This window comes from Caloenas nicobarica, chromosome 1 (genome assembly GCF_036013445.1).
Source record: "Caloenas nicobarica isolate bCalNic1 chromosome 1, bCalNic1.hap1, whole genome shotgun sequence".
Classification (NCBI taxonomy): domain Eukaryota; kingdom Metazoa; phylum Chordata; class Aves; order Columbiformes; family Columbidae; genus Caloenas; species Caloenas nicobarica.
Genome location: NC_088245.1, coordinates 50,095,243 through 50,116,317, shown reverse-complemented (window position 1 = coordinate 50,116,317; position 21,075 = coordinate 50,095,243). Strand labels below are relative to the sequence as shown.

At 38.0% G+C, this 21,075-nt stretch overlaps 1 protein-coding gene across 2 annotated transcripts in view; it reads right to left on the bottom strand.

The window, feature by feature from the left end:
- Nucleotides 1-5,572: 5,572 nt before the first annotated feature.
- KITLG (KIT ligand) overlaps nucleotides 5,573-21,075 on the bottom strand; it is a 55,915-nt gene continuing 40,412 nt past the window's right edge. The window contains exons 5-10 of one of the 2 annotated variants that reach the window (XM_065656189.1): nucleotides 20,771-20,933; nucleotides 19,783-19,878; nucleotides 12,980-13,089; nucleotides 12,437-12,513; nucleotides 10,911-10,994; nucleotides 5,573-9,641 (exon numbers count right to left, since the gene is read on the bottom strand). In XM_065656189.1, coding sequence (XP_065512261.1) covers nucleotides 10,955-10,994; nucleotides 12,437-12,513; nucleotides 12,980-13,089; nucleotides 19,783-19,878; nucleotides 20,771-20,933 — 486 coding nt within the window. In that variant the 3' untranslated portion in view covers nucleotides 5,573-9,641; nucleotides 10,911-10,954. The remainder of the gene's footprint in view (nucleotides 9,642-10,910; nucleotides 10,995-12,436; nucleotides 12,514-12,979; nucleotides 13,090-19,782; nucleotides 19,879-20,770; nucleotides 20,934-21,075) is intronic. The other variant, XM_065656198.1, reaches the window with a different exon arrangement.

The window sequence follows — 21,075 nt, the reverse complement described above, 5'->3', positions numbered from 1 at the left end:
GTATTCAGTGGCTTTGAAAGCAAGTTACATACCTCACTGATAGAGCAGAGTAGTATTTAAGGTCATAAAAATGGTTGTGAACAGAAAGGTTATTTTATACTCTTTAAAGAAAAAAACCTTGTGTTTTCTTGTTTTGCTGCTTCTTCCATGAACAGATTTTTACATTTCCAAGAAGAGTAACATCTTAACAAGTAGATGGCATGTTCTGATATTTCAAATGTAATTGCCAAAATAATTTGGTGGCTGCCTCTGTCTCCTGCAGTTGAACTTTGCCCTTATTAGAGCACTTTTATCACGTTATAGAACCACACAAAAAAGCTTGAAGTGGAAATGAAATTAGTATTTTACATAATGACACTTAATAGTTTTTTGCATAGCAAATTTGCATTCATATGTCTCTCAGTTCAGATTAAATGGATATTTGCAATGTACAAGTTCCATTATAAATTGTCAGATTAAATTCAGGAATCTCTGTGTGAAATTGTAAATGCACGAGTTTCATATAATTAACTGGTTAATGTGAATTAATAATTTGCTATGCTCTTATCTTCTATGCTTACTCTGGCCTTCCAAAGAAGTTATAGAATTCCAGGACCTGGAAATAAGTTTATCTGAAAAATAAATGACCTGCAAAACCCCAAAATCTGATCTCTTGAGTGCAGAACTGTTATACAACCTGACTTTTTTTTGATGTTACTTTCTTAATTTCTTGGGTTGCTCGCTGTCACTATATACAAAGCTATGCAGACTTAGTATAATTTAAAACAATATCATTTTTGTGAAGACTATTTAGCTTTTTGCTGCTTTACAGTTTCTCAGACTTATTTCATTTTTCTAATATTTAAAAATGAAGAGAAGTCAAATTTTGCAGTTTATTTTTAAGTTATTGTCATGATATTTAGACATGATATTTACAAAACCATGAGGAAATTTGACAACAATCTCAGGCTGTGTTTACTCATATTGACTTCCTCCATTGTTGCTTATCTTTACATTTTCTTTAGAATTTGTTTGTTTTTTTTTTTTAATATATAGGATCAGTCACCTACCTCACCATCACTGCAACCAAGGCGAATGATGGATATTCCTCCTGTTACCAAATAGCTTAATTGTTCGCATTTGCCTGGGAAGGAGGGAGGGAAAATGAAATAAAGGTCTTCTAAACTACCTGCTCGCCTGTCTAGGAGCAAGGCCATGCTCCTCTTTCCCTTTGAATCAGGGTTGCTGTGCAAAATACCGTGCAGTGCTCCTGGGACCAGGGCAGAGGGAAGGTAAAGAAAGGCATGGCATGGTTTCCCACAGCCTGTGGACCAGCGCTGCTGGTGCGGGGTGAAGACACAGTGGACAGTTTGCCCCTCGAGGCTTCCCTTTAGGTGTCTGACTGGCCCAAGCATGCAAGTTGAACTACTGGGTGGCCATAAGAAGGTGCAGGTAGTGCTGGGCTGGGTGCACTGCCTATCTCAGATCAAGAAACGCACTGCTCCTCAGCCTTGGTCAACATAGCAAGGTTCGGTAAGGGATACGGAGTTAGGGGTGGGAAGAGCATGGGGTTTGAGTTGACTTGTGGTTGGACAGGCAAGGGTCACAGGAGGCAGTAGGGATGCAGCAAGACAAAACCCAGAAAAATGAGCTCAGGCTATAATCAGTCTGAGCAAGACCAACAAGAAGTTCACCAGAAGGAGAGGTTAGGCTTCAGTCAGTCTGTTCAGGCAGCTCTACGGACAGGAACTCTACAAGATCTGATTACAAAAATGACCATCTGATTAATTTGACCAGCTGTTGCTATCTTAAATTTGATGTGCAGATGCTTTTAGGGTAAAACAGGGTTAACATATTTATGCAGCGTAATTCTTTTTTTTCCTCTCTGTGGAAAAGCTCTCAGGGTGTCTCTGTGCTGGCAGCCTGCATGTGTATAGCTCTGCAGTACACATCACAGGGCTGAAGGAGGGACTGGATAGTGACAGGACACAAAGCTGTATGCATGCAAGAGGGGAAACCTGGGGCTTTGGGGAGTTTCCAGTTGTGTTCCAGGTTGAAATGCAGAAGACCTATTTGAGTCACGCAACCCAGAGTCTCAGTGAAACGACCTTGGTGGCCTATATGGAAATACAGATGGATTCATTACAGGTGCCCCCAGGGATGTGGTACGTGTGTGTGGTTCTGGCATGCGCAGCCACGGAGCAAGAAGGGTGACACTGCTGAGCTGCTGATGGCTGGGGAGCCCAACGCAGGGTGGGGTGCACAGCAAGCTTTTTGATCAGTGCACAGAATTTGGCAATCCTAAGGCTCACTCTCACCAAGGGTGGGATTTGTGAAAAGATTCTTTAACATGCAGCCATTCCTTCAGGATGTGTGATTGAAGTTCATGGTAGTTACCTGTAAAGTTTTCAAAATCCCAACACCACCTTCCACTCTGCCTGCCCCAGCACACCCCATACTACACACATGTGCCGACACTATATTACAAGTGTATATCAGTATGCCTGCTTAAAACTTCAGTGTGTACAGCGATCCCATTTGAAAAGTAGCGAGTACCCAATTATAGCATGTAACAGCATTGTTCATTTGCACAACTGTCTGTTTGATCCGAAGGTTAGAACATTTACAACAAAATCAAGAAACACTGTGCTTACTGACTGAGACAACTGGATTCCTCTGGATCAGTATGAACAAAGACTTAACAACAAATGCTGAGCTGTACAGCTATGTTGATGGGATACTTTCTTCTCAACTTCTGGCAAAGGAGTAATTACTCTGAAGAACTCATTGCATTATTCTTGGAGATGTGATTCAAAAGATTTAGATGCTATGTCTCTGGCTTCACTGATGCCATTAATTGGTTTTGAGACACATCCCCATTTTGTCATTTCTAAAGGTGAAGGCTGTTCTGTGTTTTGTTAATGATGACAGCATTGCCATGAAAAAGGAAGGTCTAAAATATTTAACTTTAAGAACATGACAGATTAAATAACCTGTGGGGTCCTAATAATTATCAATCACAATGTAGGAGATGACAAGGTGAAATTTCTAAGATGACATTTTGTCACTTGTGGTAGTCACTTAATCTGACAAAAGCTATACATTCTGCTCTGCAGCTTCTTTACTTTAATTGGGCCAATTTTACTATCATGCTAATATCCTGCACAGCAGAACTGGTGACAAACAAAGAGGCTTTTGTGATGTCAGTCAAATACATTTCCATGAGCTCAAGAAAATATCTTCTTTGCCAAAAAGAATGAAAATTGTCCCTGTATTTTGTGACTGGCCAGAAGCCCAAGGCTCACGTCGTCTGGAAAAAGTCTAATCTGTATTTTTACTTCCTGCTTGCTTATCATCGGATCTTGCAGAAAGAGCCACAAGTCAGAAGAACTATAATCGCATTTGGGGTTTTTCCTGTTACATGTTGAAATAACTTTCCTCAGGATATGGTGGAAGAAAAAGAGTGCTAATACTTTCATTCCCTTACTCTTCACAACTTTGGCAGTCTGCTTCAATTTAGCCTTATTTTCTACTACACACCAGCACAAAACAGTTCTGTTTAAGCATATAACAGCATGAAACTCAACTGTGTTAGCACATGCTCCAGTGTAGCTATTGGGAAACTCAATCCCTTCTAGGAAAGTTTAAACTCTAGAAGATAATTTATCATCAACGGCTACATGAGGAGTAGTAAGGAAGTGTTTCTGTAAATTGTTAATGTAGTGTGAAATCCTGAAACAACCCATCTTGTTTAAACTAAAAACATCTTAGGTATTACATTTCAGAAAGTCTGGGCAAAAATATGTTTAGTAATGCATATTTGTTAACATGGAATAAAATTACACTTGAATGTAACGGGTTATGGACATATATCCAGCTGATCTAAAATACTGCCATTTCATGGAAGCGTTAAGCTGCTCAAAGGTATTGCTATCAAGAAACAATAGTTTATTACAATAAGCATTGTTTTTCTACTTGACAGAAGTAGGAAAATGCCAACATTCATGCTCTTCATGCCTTGAACAAAGATTGTCTTTGTTTTTGTATGCTGAATGAGATATTTATGTGCATTATTTTGGAGATGCTGAAACTGGAAAACTGAAGGTAAACATTTATCTTGTTTCATTAGCACATTTAAGTCCCCAGGGTTCAGATTAAGTGGTGGTGGCGGTGGTGGTGGGGAGTAGTTAGTCAGCATTATATAAGGCACCAAAAATTTAAAGTCAGAGTACCAAAATGTTATGGTGGTCCCTCTTTGGCTGGAGAGTTACATCTGTTTTCCCAGATTTTCACTCTTACCCTTTACTCCATCTGTGTTACAATCACCAGCTCTCGAGTTCAGTGAGAGGCACTTTTTTTTAGCAGAGTTTTCACATCTCGTTTCCAGGTGCCCTGCTGTTAATTCTGCCTTCCTGAACTGCCAGGTCAAGTCTGCCTCCTTTTTGTTATATTAATGCTGCTTTCCACACAAATATGCTCTCCTCCAACCTCTGCAGCTACGTGGTGCTCACCTAGCCCTAGCTGAACCAGGTGTCCATTGTACGTCCAACTCACCTGAGCCACCAGTGCTACTCCTCAGGACATTATTTCTGCTACACCATCAGCGTAAGATCCTGCTGCTCCATGGCCTTCTTCAAGCCCATCAGCTCTGCATTTCTTGCTGTGTCCAGACCAACAGCCACAGGTCTCATTCTTGTCTGTGCCTCAAATTCTGCCATACCCAAATTCTGTTCCCCTGTTTCCCAGCCCATTAGCCTCTCCCTACACTCCTTCTCATCAGTCCTGCCTGCACCTCACTCCTATTTGTAAGCTCTCTGTATCTGCCTACTGCACCTTTGGTTCTCTTTCTTCCAAGGCTCCTTACTACTCTCCGAGGCAGGCTGAAAGCCTCAGCAGGTTCATCTCTTCCTCTTAGGCTGGTGTCTTTTCATTTGCTCTCAGGAGTGGAGAGGTGCCAGAGCTCCCTGACCAGCTCAGTTTTTCCTCAAAACCTCATCACCTCTCCTGGGCTTCTTACTGAAAATCCACAATGGACTGTTGAAACCTGAAAGGAAGGATGCCATCCTTACAGGATATGCTCTGTTTTCAGCTGAAAAACCCTGTTATTTTTAATCATTTTTCTGAGTTGGTAAATGCCACTTACTGCAAAAGAAATGCATTAACAACATTCAGACATTGTAGTGCTACATTAAATTAAAATCCCAATATGCGGCTAATAGCAAGATGTGAAAAACTGCCTAAAGCAGGGCACAAACTTAAGCTCATTAAGGAGCTACAAGAAACTTTTAATTTTGAATTTGGAATAATTTTCATAACCATAGATACACTATGGATCAGAACTGAAAGCTGATAATGAGGACATACACCTCGGTGGCACAAGAGTTCAAAATGCATGATTAAAAAATGAAACGTGTAATGAAGAAGTCTGCAGCTAAGTAGCATACATTCTGGCAGAAAATTCTTCCAGGAGATGACAGGACTTAAAAAAAGGTCTTAAACCAGACTGACACAAGGCAATACATTAATTATTTGGCAGTGCATAATATCTTTATTTAGAACAATAAAGTATATGTATATAATGCAAATTCCAAATTTGAACTGGTATAAAAAAGGATCAGGGAAAACATCTATCTTTAAGAGGACACATATATACATACACATCACATTTTATAAACTTTGTTGATTCCCTTCAGTCAGAATGTAACTATGCAAGACTGTGCTGACATTTACATTGAAATAAATGAATTTGCCCATGATACAACCAGCAAACGTCTGTGTCTCTATCACTAAAGAGTCTGAAGTTTTCGCGTTCCATCAATTTGATAATGTAATAGCAACATGCCACCATTACTGTAGATCTGCATTTAATAGACAGTTGAATCAGATTCCTGAACTAAAGAATGTTGGATAATTCTTAAATGTAAATCTAACTCAAAATATCTGTATTTTATATATATGGTTAGCTTTTCAATTTAAAAGTCGTATTGTGTGTACTGAATAGTTTCAGCATATTACAAAGAGAGAGCAACAGAGAAAACAGCTGGTGAAAACTAGAATCGAAAAAAATGTGCCGGTTGTACACATACTCCATAGTATAGCACATTTTATAACCTTACTTATAAAATGACCTTGTGATGAAATAAGTACCATCAATTTATTCAAGTAAACACACATCTAAAGTAGCACATTGAGTTACTCAGTATATTACTACCTGTTTTTTATTCTCACAAGGCCACTATTAATTGCATGCAAAGTTCAACTACTTCAAAGGAAACCTAAAAATCTTAGTTTCTCACAAAACCACAGATATTTGAAAACCAAATTCGGCTGACTTTCATACAAAACAATAAAACACTTGCTTTGGCCCTGTTTCATTTTAAGAGAAAGACCGTTCATTTTCTAACTGTGTTAGTGCATGGGTTGTTGTCTACCCAAAAAGAAGACTGAAAAACTGATTACTCTTCAGAAGGTAAACAGCTTACAACTGGATAAAGAAGCAATTAAGAGACTATTCCTGCCACCACTGCTTGCACTGAACAGTAACTTATTCTATTTCCATTGATTTCAAAGTTGTCTCACAAGTCAGTAGTCTTCCAAAATTTCAATACATCTGAAGTAAGTGCCTCCTCAGTGGGTAGACAAACTGGGCACAGAATTTTTCAAATAATTCCATGATCACATTTTCAAGTGACATGCCATCCACTGTATCCATGAATGTCTAGAAGTGTCCTGTTTTGCAAAATGACTGAGAACACCCAATGTTTCATTCAGATCTCCCAAAAGGGGGTACAGAGAACAGGAAAACCATGAGCTTCGACAACAGTTCTGCTACTCCATGTGTCATACTACTTTGGTACACACTCAAAGAACAATGTTTGTGATGTGCAGTTGGAAGGTTTATACACAAATTTTCTTTCTGTTGTTATGTAGCCTTAAATTTGCCTTGTTTCATGGAAGAGATTAAAGTATCTGACATTATTTGGAAGTGACTTAGCTACTATTTTAAGATGTTACTCTTGGAAGGTGAACATTTTGCAGCAGTCTATCTGGGTTCAATGTATGTTTCAATTTACAACCGATATTTTCTTTAGTATTGAACAGTAGGTTAAGAAGCCTAGGGCATTGTGCATTTTAAATATCAAAGTATAACTTGGGGCACACCAATGTGCAACATAATTGTGTATTTGATTTTCTGGAAAAAATGCATTTAGGAAAACTATGAACAAAGAGCATAAATAAATACATGATTTTTTAAACTGAATTTAAGAAAAATACTGTAAAACCTCAAATGCATAAGTTTGCTTTGAGAACATATTGTATAGCAACATGAAGTATTTAAGGTTTTTGTAAAATGCATAAGGATAATTGCTTCCATTTACTGTGGATACTTTTCCTCTCTGCCAAAAGCAATATGCAGTTATTCTCTGCATTACCAATAAGGTGAAAGTTTCCCACCAATTAGGTCATGCTGACATTTCTTTCAGGGTAACTCTTAATTAAGTCTGAAACACAAAGTCTGAGGGCCTTGTACGTAAAGAACTACACAATGTCAAATGAGACTAAGCTGCAGATGTAGAATTCTGTTGTTTGATTTTTGCAGAGCTAAAATTTGCAATGCACTCGCTTTTTAGAAGTGACGAGCAAACTTTATTATTTCTTACTAAGTGGTGAGTGCTCTGGCATCTTCTGAATAAAAATGAAAGCCTAATTCTCACATTAAGCTTCTTTTGATTTACTCTAAGAGAGGTTCCTCAGATGATGCAAACCCCAAAGCTCTGTTAACATTAATAGAACTATGCTAATTTATATCAGCTGACAAGGACTTGAGGATCATTTTCTGACATGCAGAAAGTACAAAAAAGCCTTAGTATAAATAAAAAATAGGTCCACATGATCAAATCCTTGTATCAGTGAATTAATGAGAAGTTTTGACATTGATCTCAGTAGGGTCAAAATTCCACACAGAGTGGCTACATGCACACATAAGCTATGGCATGAAACAGAGTAAGGTTTTGAGATTTTTTCTTTTTGGTAAGTATGAAAGATGGATCAGTTTAACCAATAATACACACACACATGCACACACACACGTATATATTATATATATGTCATGTTCTTTTTATGCATGGTTCTCAGAAAATTCAGCAAATGACTAAAATATTAAAATTTGCACAATAATTCTTAAAAATTAAGTAACAATATACTTTAAAGACAACTCAAAATTTATGCAAAACATTAAAAGGATAATGTGGGGGGGTAGTTTTTTGTTTGCTTTTTTGTTGTTTTTTTTTGGTGTGGTTTTTTTTTGGTTTTTTTTAAGTTTTCAAGTCACTTAAATGAAAACTCTTGCTGACCTGGTCAGTTTGATCACAGATGACAGTCTGTCATCTAAAGGGAGCCACCTTTACTTTCTGAAGTACAAACCTCTAATAAAGATAAATAATTCACACCCATTGTCTGGAAAAATCCAGGAAGAAAAGATGCACAACTACACTTTTAACTTTTACCACAGTATTTTTAAGATTTACTTGAAAATACATGTCTGTACACCAGTCCTGTACAGATTCATTGGATGCTGTAACAGCAATAGATGCAGAAGACAAGTGGGAAATAAAGCTTTCTCTTTTGGTTTGAAAGAATTAACTGTAAGAGTGGAGAATGCCAGGATATTAACGCTTACTAATCATTAAAAACACAATGCAAACATTAATTACAGCTGATGTAAGTAAAAGCTAAATACACTCTCAGGATCTTTCAGACTTTCTGTGCTATACATTTAAAGACAAGGTATCAATGGCATGCCTCTTCAGCATTTAAAATGCATTTCATAGATTCATCTTTAATGTTTGAACGCAATTCAGACTCTTTACTTTCCCTTGGCATGGCTGGAAATTTCACCAGTGTTCGCATACCCAGCAGTTACTCTCAATGCTTCTAAGCTCCATGAGGTACATCCACCTCCTGTTTCCTTTGTCTTCATCCAGTATTTGCTTCTCCTGAACAGAGACCACCAATGCTGATGAACTCTTGAGTCTTTCTGGGGTGGGCCACCAGCCACCTAGCACCCGACAGAGATCACATGTTGCTGTACACATGACCCTCACCAGGTATAAATGCAGCTCCTTGTAAGTAAAAGGCTAGAACATGGGTCCATGGCATGACTTTGCTTTCAAGTTTTATATACAATAATGAAGAGTATGTTATCTGTATCCATTTCTGTGTTTTCTGTCAGTTCAGAGAACTCCATGTGAAGACATCAAGGTAAGGCAGAGGACACAGAACTTAAATTAAGGATGCAAAGGTATTTATGACTTTCGATGATTACACACATTTGGAGGCATTTGAAAGATGCGTTTTGTTCAGGACAATTGCTTTGTTTGCCAGAGTCAGCTGCGAGTATTAATGCAATTAAAAATCCCCAAATGCCATACAAAGTAGATATTCACATAAGATACAGTCCTGCTAAGTGCATACTCTTCTCGTCGTTGTTCAATTCAGTGTTGGTTTCACAGTAACAAACACAAATTCTCCTCATTTCTATATCATGTCTATGGAGTCATGGGCAGCAACAACAGATGCAGACTCAGTCTGTCACTCCAGAAGGAATACGAATGTGCTTTAAGCTGCTTCATTTATGAAGCGAACATGGAACTGTTACCTGCCTGAAGAGAAAAATAGAAATAATAATATTACTGGTTAGTTTTGCTCTCTGTATTACTAAACGGTTAAGCTTTTCACAGAGATACAACATAGACATTTTTTCTTATAATTTTGGAAACAGATAAATTCAACGACACTTGCATAAACATTCCCTTATTCTGAAAGAAAAATGATTGACACAGTTGCCTGCAAAAGCTCCTTGATGCCGTCTATGGTGATAAAACAACTCTCATGGTTTTACAGAACCGTTATGTTTGTGCGTGTTGGTATCTGCAATCTCAGGCAGAAAACTTCCCTTTGAAATCATCTGGATGAGCCAACACCAAACCGAGTTTACACCTTTGAGAAAATCAAATGACCTGTCCAATGCAGTGACAATTTCCCTTCTCGGTGAGTAAAGTTAAGGAGACTGGAAATCTCTCCAGTTGTAGCTAACCGGATCACAACAAACACTCTGGAATACACACCTGAGTGACCGCTATAGGATGAACTGCAAAACCTGGATTGCCCGTTCTTTTCACTCCTGATATAAGCGAATAATTCATCACTGCCTGAATTTTCTGGACCCATGTGAGAAATGCTGTGGGTTAAGCGCAGCACAACTGCAGTAAGAAGCCCCTTGCCAGACACCTGCGCTGTCCTGTGGAGGACAGCTGAGACCAAGAAAACTCACTCACATTTGCTGCTCACTCTTACCTACTGAAGCAAGAATCATGGATTTGATAAGGCTACAGAGACTGCAAACTATGCTGAGTAAACAACAATTAATAGAAGTTCAGCTCTACTTGGCCTGTTCTCCTACATTCACCTGCTAGTTTAAGGATTGTGTTTTTCAGGTCATGCTGCTTTGAAACAGCTGTAGGACAACAGCTGAAGACTTCTCCATGTCAGCTCTCAGGCCAAAAAGGAGAAGCGGTAGCTGTCCTTGATTTTGGAATTCCACCATATTTCATTTTGTAACATTTGGGTTAAAAGTCAAATCCCTAAATTAATGATACAGGATTAATTACATTAGCAGCTAAAGACAGATCTTAGGTGCAAATGAAGCCTACAGAGAACAAGTGTTTGTAGGTTTTTTTGTTGTTGTGGGGTTTTTTGGTTGTGTTTTTTTTTTGTTTTGTTGGAGTTTTTGTTTGTTTGTTTGTTTGTTTCTTGGTTTTGATTTGATTTGGTTTTGTTTTCTTCCCCCAAAATGGACTCCAAATCACTTTATCTTTCAGCAGACAAAAGTTATTAAGTCTATAGTAAGACTCTCAACTGTAACAACTTACCAGTACACGAAACAGTAACAGTGTTGAGGGAGAAAAAGCAACAGCTACACTTGTAGATGTTCTTTTTCTTTTTGCTGCAACATGCTGAAAAAAAAAACCAAAACCCATACTTTGTTACTGCAATGCGTTTCAAGGAAATAGAATGGAAGGTTTTATAAGTTTGTTACAAAAAAAACAACCCCCAAGTCTTACAGCTTATGTTTCCTAATAGGTCTTCTTTGTTATAGATGAATATTCCAAATTTCTCAAGGAGGAGGGAGAAAAAAACACACACCATATATTTAAGAAGACATTCGATGGAGAATGTAACCTGTTTAAATTTCCTGGTAAGGCCACGTCCTGCATGTAACTAACTGTTCTATTTCCTCTTTCCACTTTTCCGCCTATAAAACAATGTTTTATATTTACAATGAAGATGTATGTTCCATTTCAGAAGTTTTAATATCTGTGAGGACGAAGTACAGGATGAGTTATTTCTAGCAACTAACATACTTGGTGAATACACAGTCTTCTACTCTATGTACTGTACATGAACAAAATTTGTTTTAAGAATGTATTATTCTAGAAAGTTTAAACACTGAAAATTTTGGCACCTGTGACCAAAACTGCTAGATCAGAACCTTGCCTATTCCTGCCTTCAGCAGTGGCAGCACCAGGCATTCACACAGTATGAGATGTGTCCTTCTACCACCTCCATCAGATCTTTCCCTTAATCCCTCATAGTTAAAATTTGAATAAACAGCCTGAAATACAAGATTAAATAATAATCTCAAAATCCTTTAGCATGAACTTAAATTATCCCTAAGTCCTTTTCTGAATTGCACAGACTTCTTTGCCCAAGTCATGTCCAAGCAACTTTGAATGCCAGTTGTAATTTCTAAGGTAAACTCGATTGACTGAATTAGACAAATTTTTTTTTTCTGCTTAAAAATCAGATAAAGCAGTGTTTAAGTATGAACAAAGATGTGACTCATTTGAGGATGACATTATGAAGTTGCTAGGATTTGAATGAGTTCTCATTAACTTCCTAAGGACATTAAAAAACCCCAGAAAACACAGATGTTTATATACACCTACCCTGGAGAATGTAAAAAAGTGAAAGAACATAAAAAATGTTAATTTAAAAAATATTTGAAATGATTTAGAAGCACTACCAAGAAGACATTGTTTTTCATTTACTTATATAATAAACAGCTTTACACGACACAGCAAACAACAAAATTCACTTTTTTTGTTACTTCCCCTATAGGTCTCAGCAATTCTTTCTCACAGTGTGAGCAAGGACAGATAAACTAATGTCCTGTTAATAAAATTTTGTATACAGAGATCTCCTCCATATCAATTTCTGTATTTAAACTAGGAGCTCCTTTAAAGGATCCACCTTAAGTACACATTTTGCCTCTAAAGCAAGACCTTGTGTTTGGCTTCTTTTGTGTTTGTCCTAGAGCTAGAAAGAAACCTTCAGGAAGTAGTTTTCAAAGATAAACTTACATTTGTATATATGCATATAAAGTAAAACAATATACCTTATCTCATTTTCCTCTTGACAGTCATGATGTTGTGTAGTTTCATCACTTTCTGGTCTGGATTTGGGATGTATTTTCTAGGAAGAAAATGCATTATATATTCTACAGCTTTCTTTAACCAGTTGTATGTTTCAGTTTGCTTCAAATTTTCAAAGTCATCTTGCAAAATGTAGGCCAAATCTAGTCCTCTAACATACATCTTCTCTTGGTAGAACTTTACTAAAAAAAGCCTTCATATTGTAGGCAGGGGAACAAGAGGCAAAAGTAAAAGAATCCTCTTCTCAAGATATAATAGAAGAACTGGGAAATCATGGGAATCCCATGTTTTTAATTGCCAATTAGCTATCACGCTGATAAGATTTGCACTTTGGTGGTGGAATTCAAGAATTAGACAAAAATTTACATTTGTGTGTCACACAGCTCAGTGAAGATAAAAAGAAACATCTCTTGCTTTCAAATGCAGAATGGTACTGTTCTTCCCACCTCCCCATAGCTAAGAAATGTAGTATCCCTATGTAAACAATCAAATGTAATATTTCTTACCTTCCAGTATATGACTCCCAAAATAAAGCCAATAAGAAGAGACAGCAATGATGTCAGTGCTATGCTGATCCCTTGCAGGCTGGAGCTGCTAATGAAGCCAACTGCCTCTTCTGCAATTACAGATGTTCTTGTTAGGGAAGATAAATTTATAGCAGAAAACTATCTTCAGGGCAACAGTATTAGCAAGACCACTTTTACGCACCACCTACATAACGGCATCTTAAATAGCAGAACAGATACTTCAAAGTGCTGAGTACGTGAGGTTCATTTCATACAAAATCTCACAGGAAATTTTTGACCACAAGGATGCTCCTCCCATTTCTGAAATGGTTGTGTTGAGTAGTTCCAACACTAGTACATTTTATGTCATTTGTAGAGCATTTTCTCTTTCCCATACTTTAAAGTTTTGGGTTTATAAATTTTTAAAGGTCTTATTTTGTAACACAAACTACTTATTTGGAAGAGGATATACCTGTCACTTTGTGCATTTGCTTAAGTTCGCTAAGACAGATCCCACTGACTGCAGGTAGACACTTTGCCTTGCCACCAATGAACAATCAACATGAGACCTCTTGAGGAAGGTTAATTTAACAAAATAAGCCTGACTTCACTCCTAATGTCTTCCTGGAAAGATCCCATTGCCTTCAGTAAGATCCAACCCTTGTACCTTGAAGTCTAGCTGTGTGTTGTTTTGTTGTAACCATTTCTTGACAGTTTTTTATATTTTATATGGGAGAACCCAAACCCTAGTCTTTTATGCACACCAGCAATTCCATTCCCCTCACAGGGAGCTGTATGCATGCTGAGACTGAATGTGGCCCTTCAGTTACTTAATCAAGAGCAGGATGTGAAAAGTCCTACAGAGTCTCCCCAGGATCTGCCTTCTGAAATGCAAAGCCAGCCACAGGAGACTGCCAGTTCAGACACCATCCACCCAGTCTTAGTTCATTTCAAGATTTGGTGTCTGCAGCTCGAATGGTGGGTGTCTTGTCAGATTACAGGAAAAGAACCAAACTGTAAGAACCAGAATAGTATCGGTGATTAGATACAGAAATGAAAATGGACTGACAGCACTGGAAATTTGTGTGACTCATGCAAACAGCAAATGTCTAAGCACGTATGGCATGATACACTGAGTCAAGCAACGTGCATTTAGTATATTATTAAACAGTCTCTAAGAAAACACTCTAGTTTAGAAAGGAGCATTCTCTTAATTAACTAGTAACTCATTTTCAACTCTCTGAGATTTTCTGGTTGTCATTTTGTAAGCTTTCACACAAATGTTCTTTTCATCTCTGAAATTCAGCTGTGTTTTCTGGAGGCATGGTAGAACTAAAGAGTAAGAAAACAAAAAGTCTGTATCTTACATGCTCATATACTACATATATCTCTGTCTCTCATACATTGTTTACAAACTCTAGGTTCTCAATCTAGGGGCTTGAATTTTACTTACATCCAGCAGACCTGGCACACTAAAAGAAAACATTGGTCAAGCAGAACCAATGCTAGCTTACCATGAAAAAAATCTGTCTACAGAGGAGAAGGAAAAAATAGCAGACAATATTCTACAGAGGTGAACATCAGCTGAAAAAGAGAGGCTACTGATTAGTCTGCCTCTGTCTGCTCAGACATTAAAACCAAGAACATAAATTAACTGGAGGGGTGTATCTTTTCTCAAACTGTCTGTCCCAGATTAGGCAGGAGGTTTGCTTGCATAACTGACCTTCAAGAAATCTGGACAAACTCAGGTCGGGTAGAGCCAGACTGAACATCTCAAAAAAAAAAAAAAAATCCTGTCATTACTTTATCTGAATTGTAGTTTCAGCATATTTGCAGAAGAAATTTCTACATTGCTCTTGTGCTCTAGTCAAGAAAAATGCAACACTGATTTGCCTAATACCATTAGCCATTCTTTTCAGTGAGAGACCACTGAGTTATACAATTGAATTATGTGAATCCTATGGGGATGGTCATATTTTCCGGATTCTGCCCTGCAAACTTCAGAAAAAATAGAAAAGTGAAACAGAAATCAAAGGAAAAACTCTTCAAGTCATATAGAGCATAATTTATTTAATACGGTAGAGTGTATGACCTCAAAAATCCTCTGCCTACTCTGCAATGCTGGGCAGCATGTCATGGCAAGCATGCTGATTTTTACATGAATTTCTAGAGAAATATTCTGTATGCAGGGCAATCAGTGATAGTTTAGCACTTTCATTTTTACCATTATTTTTCACAAACTTTAGAGAGTCTCAGGTAAGAGAAAAGCTCCCTTTGCAAGGAGATATCTAAAAGTAGAAAAATCTGATTTCTGAAAAGATATCACCAATGCAGATGCTTTCTTCACCATCAATAGAATACCAAAAGGAATGCATAATTAGCTTTCCATGTGGGACCTGCAACCTAGGGACAGAGCCTAAATACAGTCAACTTGTCACATCCTCCCCAGCCTACCTTTTAAAAATGGCAACAGATATTCTTCATAACTTGATACTGACTGAATTAATTTGAAGGTTAAGTAACCCATAGCTACCTTAAAAAGCAAACAAATATGGATTATCTAATTCCACTTTCAAGTTCAGAAAAAAAAGTGTCTGGAAAGATCTGGAGAGAATGAAATGAGTCATGGCAGGTTTCTTCATGTGCCTTTTATTTATAGTAACATCTAAAACAGAACAGGTTGGAGAATTTTCAGCCTGAAGAAACTCCCAAGGACCTGTGTCCTGATGAAGAAAAGGGAGATAAGGAAAGCAAGCTGGCTGCCAATAGGTTTTTATTCCTGCCATAGAGACCTTCTCCTCTCTTAGAAACTTTAGAGCTCCACACAGAAAGACTCCCACTCCCAGCAGTTATAAAGGCAGAGCAGGAGAAGGAGTAGGAGGAACCAGGTGTATCAGTAACTTTGTGAACTCCCTGGGAAATGCCAGAGGAACTGCTGGCTTTGCAGTTAGTGTGTTATTGACTTAAAATAGACTCTATCCTGCAAGGTGCAAAAGGGGTGTGGAAGCAGGCTAGCACCTCTCAGAGCTCTCACTCTGCACTTTCTGGAAGAAACCCTTTGGAAGTGAGCTTATCTGATGTACATTTACGTATTGTCTTCATGAATGTTGGGATATTAAACTGTGAACAAAATATATTTACATTAAAAGTCACTCAGCTACACAATGAAGTTATTGAGCTGCTCTCCACCTTGAGCCATGTGTGTAATTTTAGCAACCAATTATGATTCGAAGCGCTGGCTCAATTTTTTTGCCATCTATATCTCAAAGGAATTTTCAGTTTACCTCAGCTCAGCTCCAACACAATTACCACAAGATCTTATCTAAAAAATGCAGAGCAGCTCTCACCTGTTCATTAGGGTTTTCCATTAACTATAAAGTTGGAACAAAGGCACAGAAGGTAACACCAATTGCATTAAGCCATGGGTTCACGTTTTCAAATTGTTGTGCAATTACTGAATTAAGCTATGATATTCTTTGCTTAATCATAAAAGTAGACCTTCTGCCTGAAAACAGTTACAGAGATCTCTGTGTTTACGTGCTCTTTGAGCTGTTCAGTACTGGAAAATCAAACTAAATTATTGTGAGGAAATTATAGGCAAAAATGGAAGAAAGCAACACTGATTTTTTCAAGAAAATATAAATAATACCATGGCAGTAAATTGAGTGAGTTGTGGAAAAAAAAAAAAAAAGAAAGAAAGAAAAAAAAAAAAGGACTAGATTTTATTGTTTGGTTTGGGCACTGAAAAGAACAGATCAGGATTCAAGACTACTTACCCTGACACCTGTTCTTTTCATAGGAACCATCTAATCTGAATTCTCCAGACTATGCATGGTTTAATGATTCAAAGAAATGTCAATGAGACTGGGTCTTAAACAGTTAATTTGAATTTAAGTTGGACTACGGTCATGTAACACAAAGAGAAGAAAACAAACCAACCTAAATAAATTGAGGGGGTGGTGGTGTTTGAGAATTTTATGGGAGAAAAGATGGAGTGGGATCATGCCACAGATCTACATTCAATATTGCAAGGATGAAAACAGTACTATTGCCATTCAGAAAAAATTAGACAGGGATAACTGTTTCATTGTACTCTTAGTTGGGGCGAGACTTGTGGTGTAGACTTAATCAAGGTTCTACTCTATTATAGTAGTTTAATTTTATTGTTGTGTCATAACAATGAAGTCATGAAATGGAACTCTTTCAACAGAAAGCAATAACACAAAGAAAACTTAATTCAGCTAATTTATATTATATACAGTTTCTATGATAATTATTTCACAAATGATTTTATTGGATGATGCACTTAAGGTTTGTCTAAATTGAATTCAGAGTTAAGAGCAGTTCAAATAATCTGACTACACAGACTTTATTAATGGATTAAAAATTTATTATTAATCTGAGGTGTTCTTTTGCAAACAGTGAATGCTCCTAAATGGTCTAGAAACCATTAATTTTAAACAGGTCAATTTAAAACTGTTTAAAATTAAAGAGGGTCATTTAAATAAAATATTGCAGTAGTCATGTCTGGAGATGCTTTTTCCACCATCTTTTTGCCCTCTTCTCCAAATGTTTTCCTTTTTGAAATTTGAATCTAATGGTACTGTTCTGAGAACAATACTGAAACCACCAGACAGGGTCTTCTGTGCTAGGGAGTTTTCACAGAAGTAGTAATAAGAGTTATTAATTGTCGTTCCTTTCAAGAAGCTAAATATTAACTAAAAAAAAGAAAATTTATTCAGCAATAAACAGCCAAGACAAAACTAAAATTCGCACTGAAGACCATTTCCAGCAACTAAGACAGAGATGGCAACAAAGATGCCACAGGTCCCTCCCTGCAAAAAAAGTCCAAACGAATAACTCTACTGTAACCAGTCAGAATCCAAAGTAATTTAATCTGATTAGGAGTTCAAACTGTCCCAAGCCCCAGACATGCACTCCTCATGTCATTTCTACATAAGGCTGTTAGCTGATATCCAATTTTCCAATAAATTGCTTAAGAGAATGATAATCAGTTAAAACACACCTGTACAGCATATGGCCAGCCAAGCAATTTATTTGACTTACTGCATTATTTTAATTAGGGTTTTTTCCTGCTGGATTATCAGTTCCAGTTATAAAATAAGATTAATAAACCTGCTTCTGTACTCCCCTCCACAGTACAGACATGAGTGCCACACTCCACTGAGCTGCCCAGCATCCCTCCTGTTACTGCTCTGGGTCAAACTCCTTTCATCTGAACTGCTCCTGCAATCTATCTGCCTGTCTTTTGGCTCCTTCATGCATTCCCATTGCTTCAGGCTGTAGCCGAATATTCTTCCTCTAGCAGCAACAGCAAAAATTATCACATGTTCAGACCTGAAAGAGACAGGTATATGCTTTTTAGCCCCCTCCTGGTTCCTCATAATTGGCTCTGGGCTCATCAGGTTATTTGCAGCCAGGCTCTGTGACCTCTTGGTGAGGAATTTATGGCAGTGACCCTTGTTTTTCAGAGAGGCAGGCTGCAGTTAAGAGTTGAAGGTGGTTTCTGTTCCAGCCTTCTACTCATAGGGTTCTGGGGAATGATGACTTAAGACCTTCTCCTAATTAGAAAGCGATCAGGAAGGGCTTGAAACCTGACAGCAGCTGTGAGCCAAATAAGAGGCAGCATGCACAGTGATAAAAACCCGCAGAATAACTAGATTACATATTCCCAAGAGAAGTAGCATGAGAAGAAACCCAGTCTTAGTAGTATCTGTCCCAACATCAGGAGCTGCTGTTGTTCCCGCCAGACTACATCAGGATGCATCCTTGCCCATGTTTTCTTGAGTACAAGGAGTACCAGCCACACGTTTCATCATCACACATTTAGATAACATTGATGCTTGTGAAGTGAAAGGGGAAAATTGTAAGAGAGATACACATTGTCATCCTGATGCATCCAGGAAACAGGAACAAAGGAAACAACAACGTGGTTAAGCTTTAACCAGGAACCTCTAAGGAAAATCCCCTTCTTTCTATTCACATGGAAAGCTCCAGAGAATGTTCACCTTGTTATACATGATGTCACTACAAGCCCCTGAAACTTCATTCTTTCTTTTCACCTCTGATTCCTATACCCTTTCTGACCTCATGATGGGTAATGCTGAAATTCTTACAGCAACAACTCCAGGCTCTCTTATCTGTCAGCGACCAGTCATGTAATACACTGACCACGACAGATGAGGAACATGGAGATGGTCAGAGAGAAGCTTAGAGCCTGCCGAAAGCGTGGTGACTTTGTCCTTGACCTCACCCAAAAGCACACTGACTATGGAGTTGGCCCTACTGTGACTACAGCAAGCAATCACGAGGAGTGCCTTCAGGTTTGGTGTCAAGCTTGGCACTGACAGTACTCTCAAAATGCAATGTACAGGCAACCTCTTTGTCCATGTCAGTACTCTGGGCCTGATTCAGGACAGCTATTCTGTTCATTTGGAGCAAATTCCTTTTCTGAGAATGACAATGAGGTGTCTGCAACAGCAAAGTTTGCTGAGGCCATATGACTAGTGAGACATCATGACAGCCAAAACAAAGAGACCTGCCCTCTCTGAGATCTAGAGAGCTGTCACATCATTGTAACTCGATCGCATCTCTAAATTTTGATTAGATAAGCTCATTGCATTTCAGTACGACAGCTGAGAAACACATGGTACACCATCAGGCACGAGTAACTTCCCATTAATTTGCACAATTAATGACACTCTTTTCCTCTGAGCTCTCACAACAACCAGCTACCAGAGCATAATGGAGACACATATATTAATTCAATCACTTGTACTTACTGTTACTGCTAGTGTTACTGCCAATGCTGTCATTCCTAAGGGAGCTGGCAGCAACAGGAGGAAACAAAAATGTTTTTGTGACAGCGACTCTGGAATCTAAATAGAAAACGAGTGTGTCAGCATTATGTAACTTAAAATACAGTTCTCTCTATATAAGATGACGGGCTATAGGGTTACTCTAATGTGGCTATAGGGCTGTTTTAAAAATCTGGCTACAGGGTTGTTTATAGAGTGGATTAAACCAAAAAAGACAGTCTTACTATGAGGCAGATGTGTCTACACACTGAGCTGCTACTGAGTAGCTATTCTGGAAAAGCAATTGCTTTAAACAAGTTCTTAGGTTATGGCACTGATCTAATTCTAGTTACTACTGGTGTAACTGCGCAACTGGATATGTTGCCCTAATTAAAAAATCTAATAGCTGTCACTAGAGAGACTAAAAGAGAATACAAAACCACCAATTACTGGAGGGATGAGAATGAACTGCAGGAGCCTGACTTGAGCTTGTTAAATTTTCTATATGAGGTAAACATGGTTCTTTTCAGGAGAGGAGGGATGACTACAGAGGTGACTTGAGGCTGCTGCAATTTACAACTTTTCCTAGCTTCCTATCCTTTCAGTAGTGCAATCTAAGGCTCCTTTACTGCCTTATAAAAATTAAATAGAGCATTAATAGAAGATAAGAAGAACAATCTAAAAAGATGATCCAGGATATATTTGGGATGAAAAGAAACAGGGCAGAGTATGGTGAGGTTATTTGGATTATATTAATAAATGATGTCACTAGGAACGATGGCACTAGTTTTACTGCCAGATAGAACTTGACTTAGAACAGAAATACAAGCTTTGGCATTAGTAGTAATTTTAACTGGCAGTAAAAAGGAGACATGGAGGTACAGCATCAGATCCTTAGCATCTCTGAAATCAAAGACATATCACCCATTTATATCTACTTAAATTCTGTTCCCCAAAATCAGAGCCATCTTACCATTCTCTGGTGTTTCTACTGTTGAAGGCAGAATGCAGTCATTCTTATCCAGTGTGTCTGCAAACTCCCTGTAGACCTCAATGGTACTATTAAAGTGCCTAAAAAAATCCTCAGGAATGAAACGACCTTCTTCATAAAGGTGACCATTTTCTTTTACAAAATCCTGGGGTAAAATATAAAATTCAGCTTGAAAGAAGGCTAAGAGAGCTGCTCATTTCAGCACCTCAACAGATGATAAAAATACCCAAAGTTCACACAAAATAGTTTAAATTTTTAAGCTGCAGAAGACCAAACTTGCTGTATGC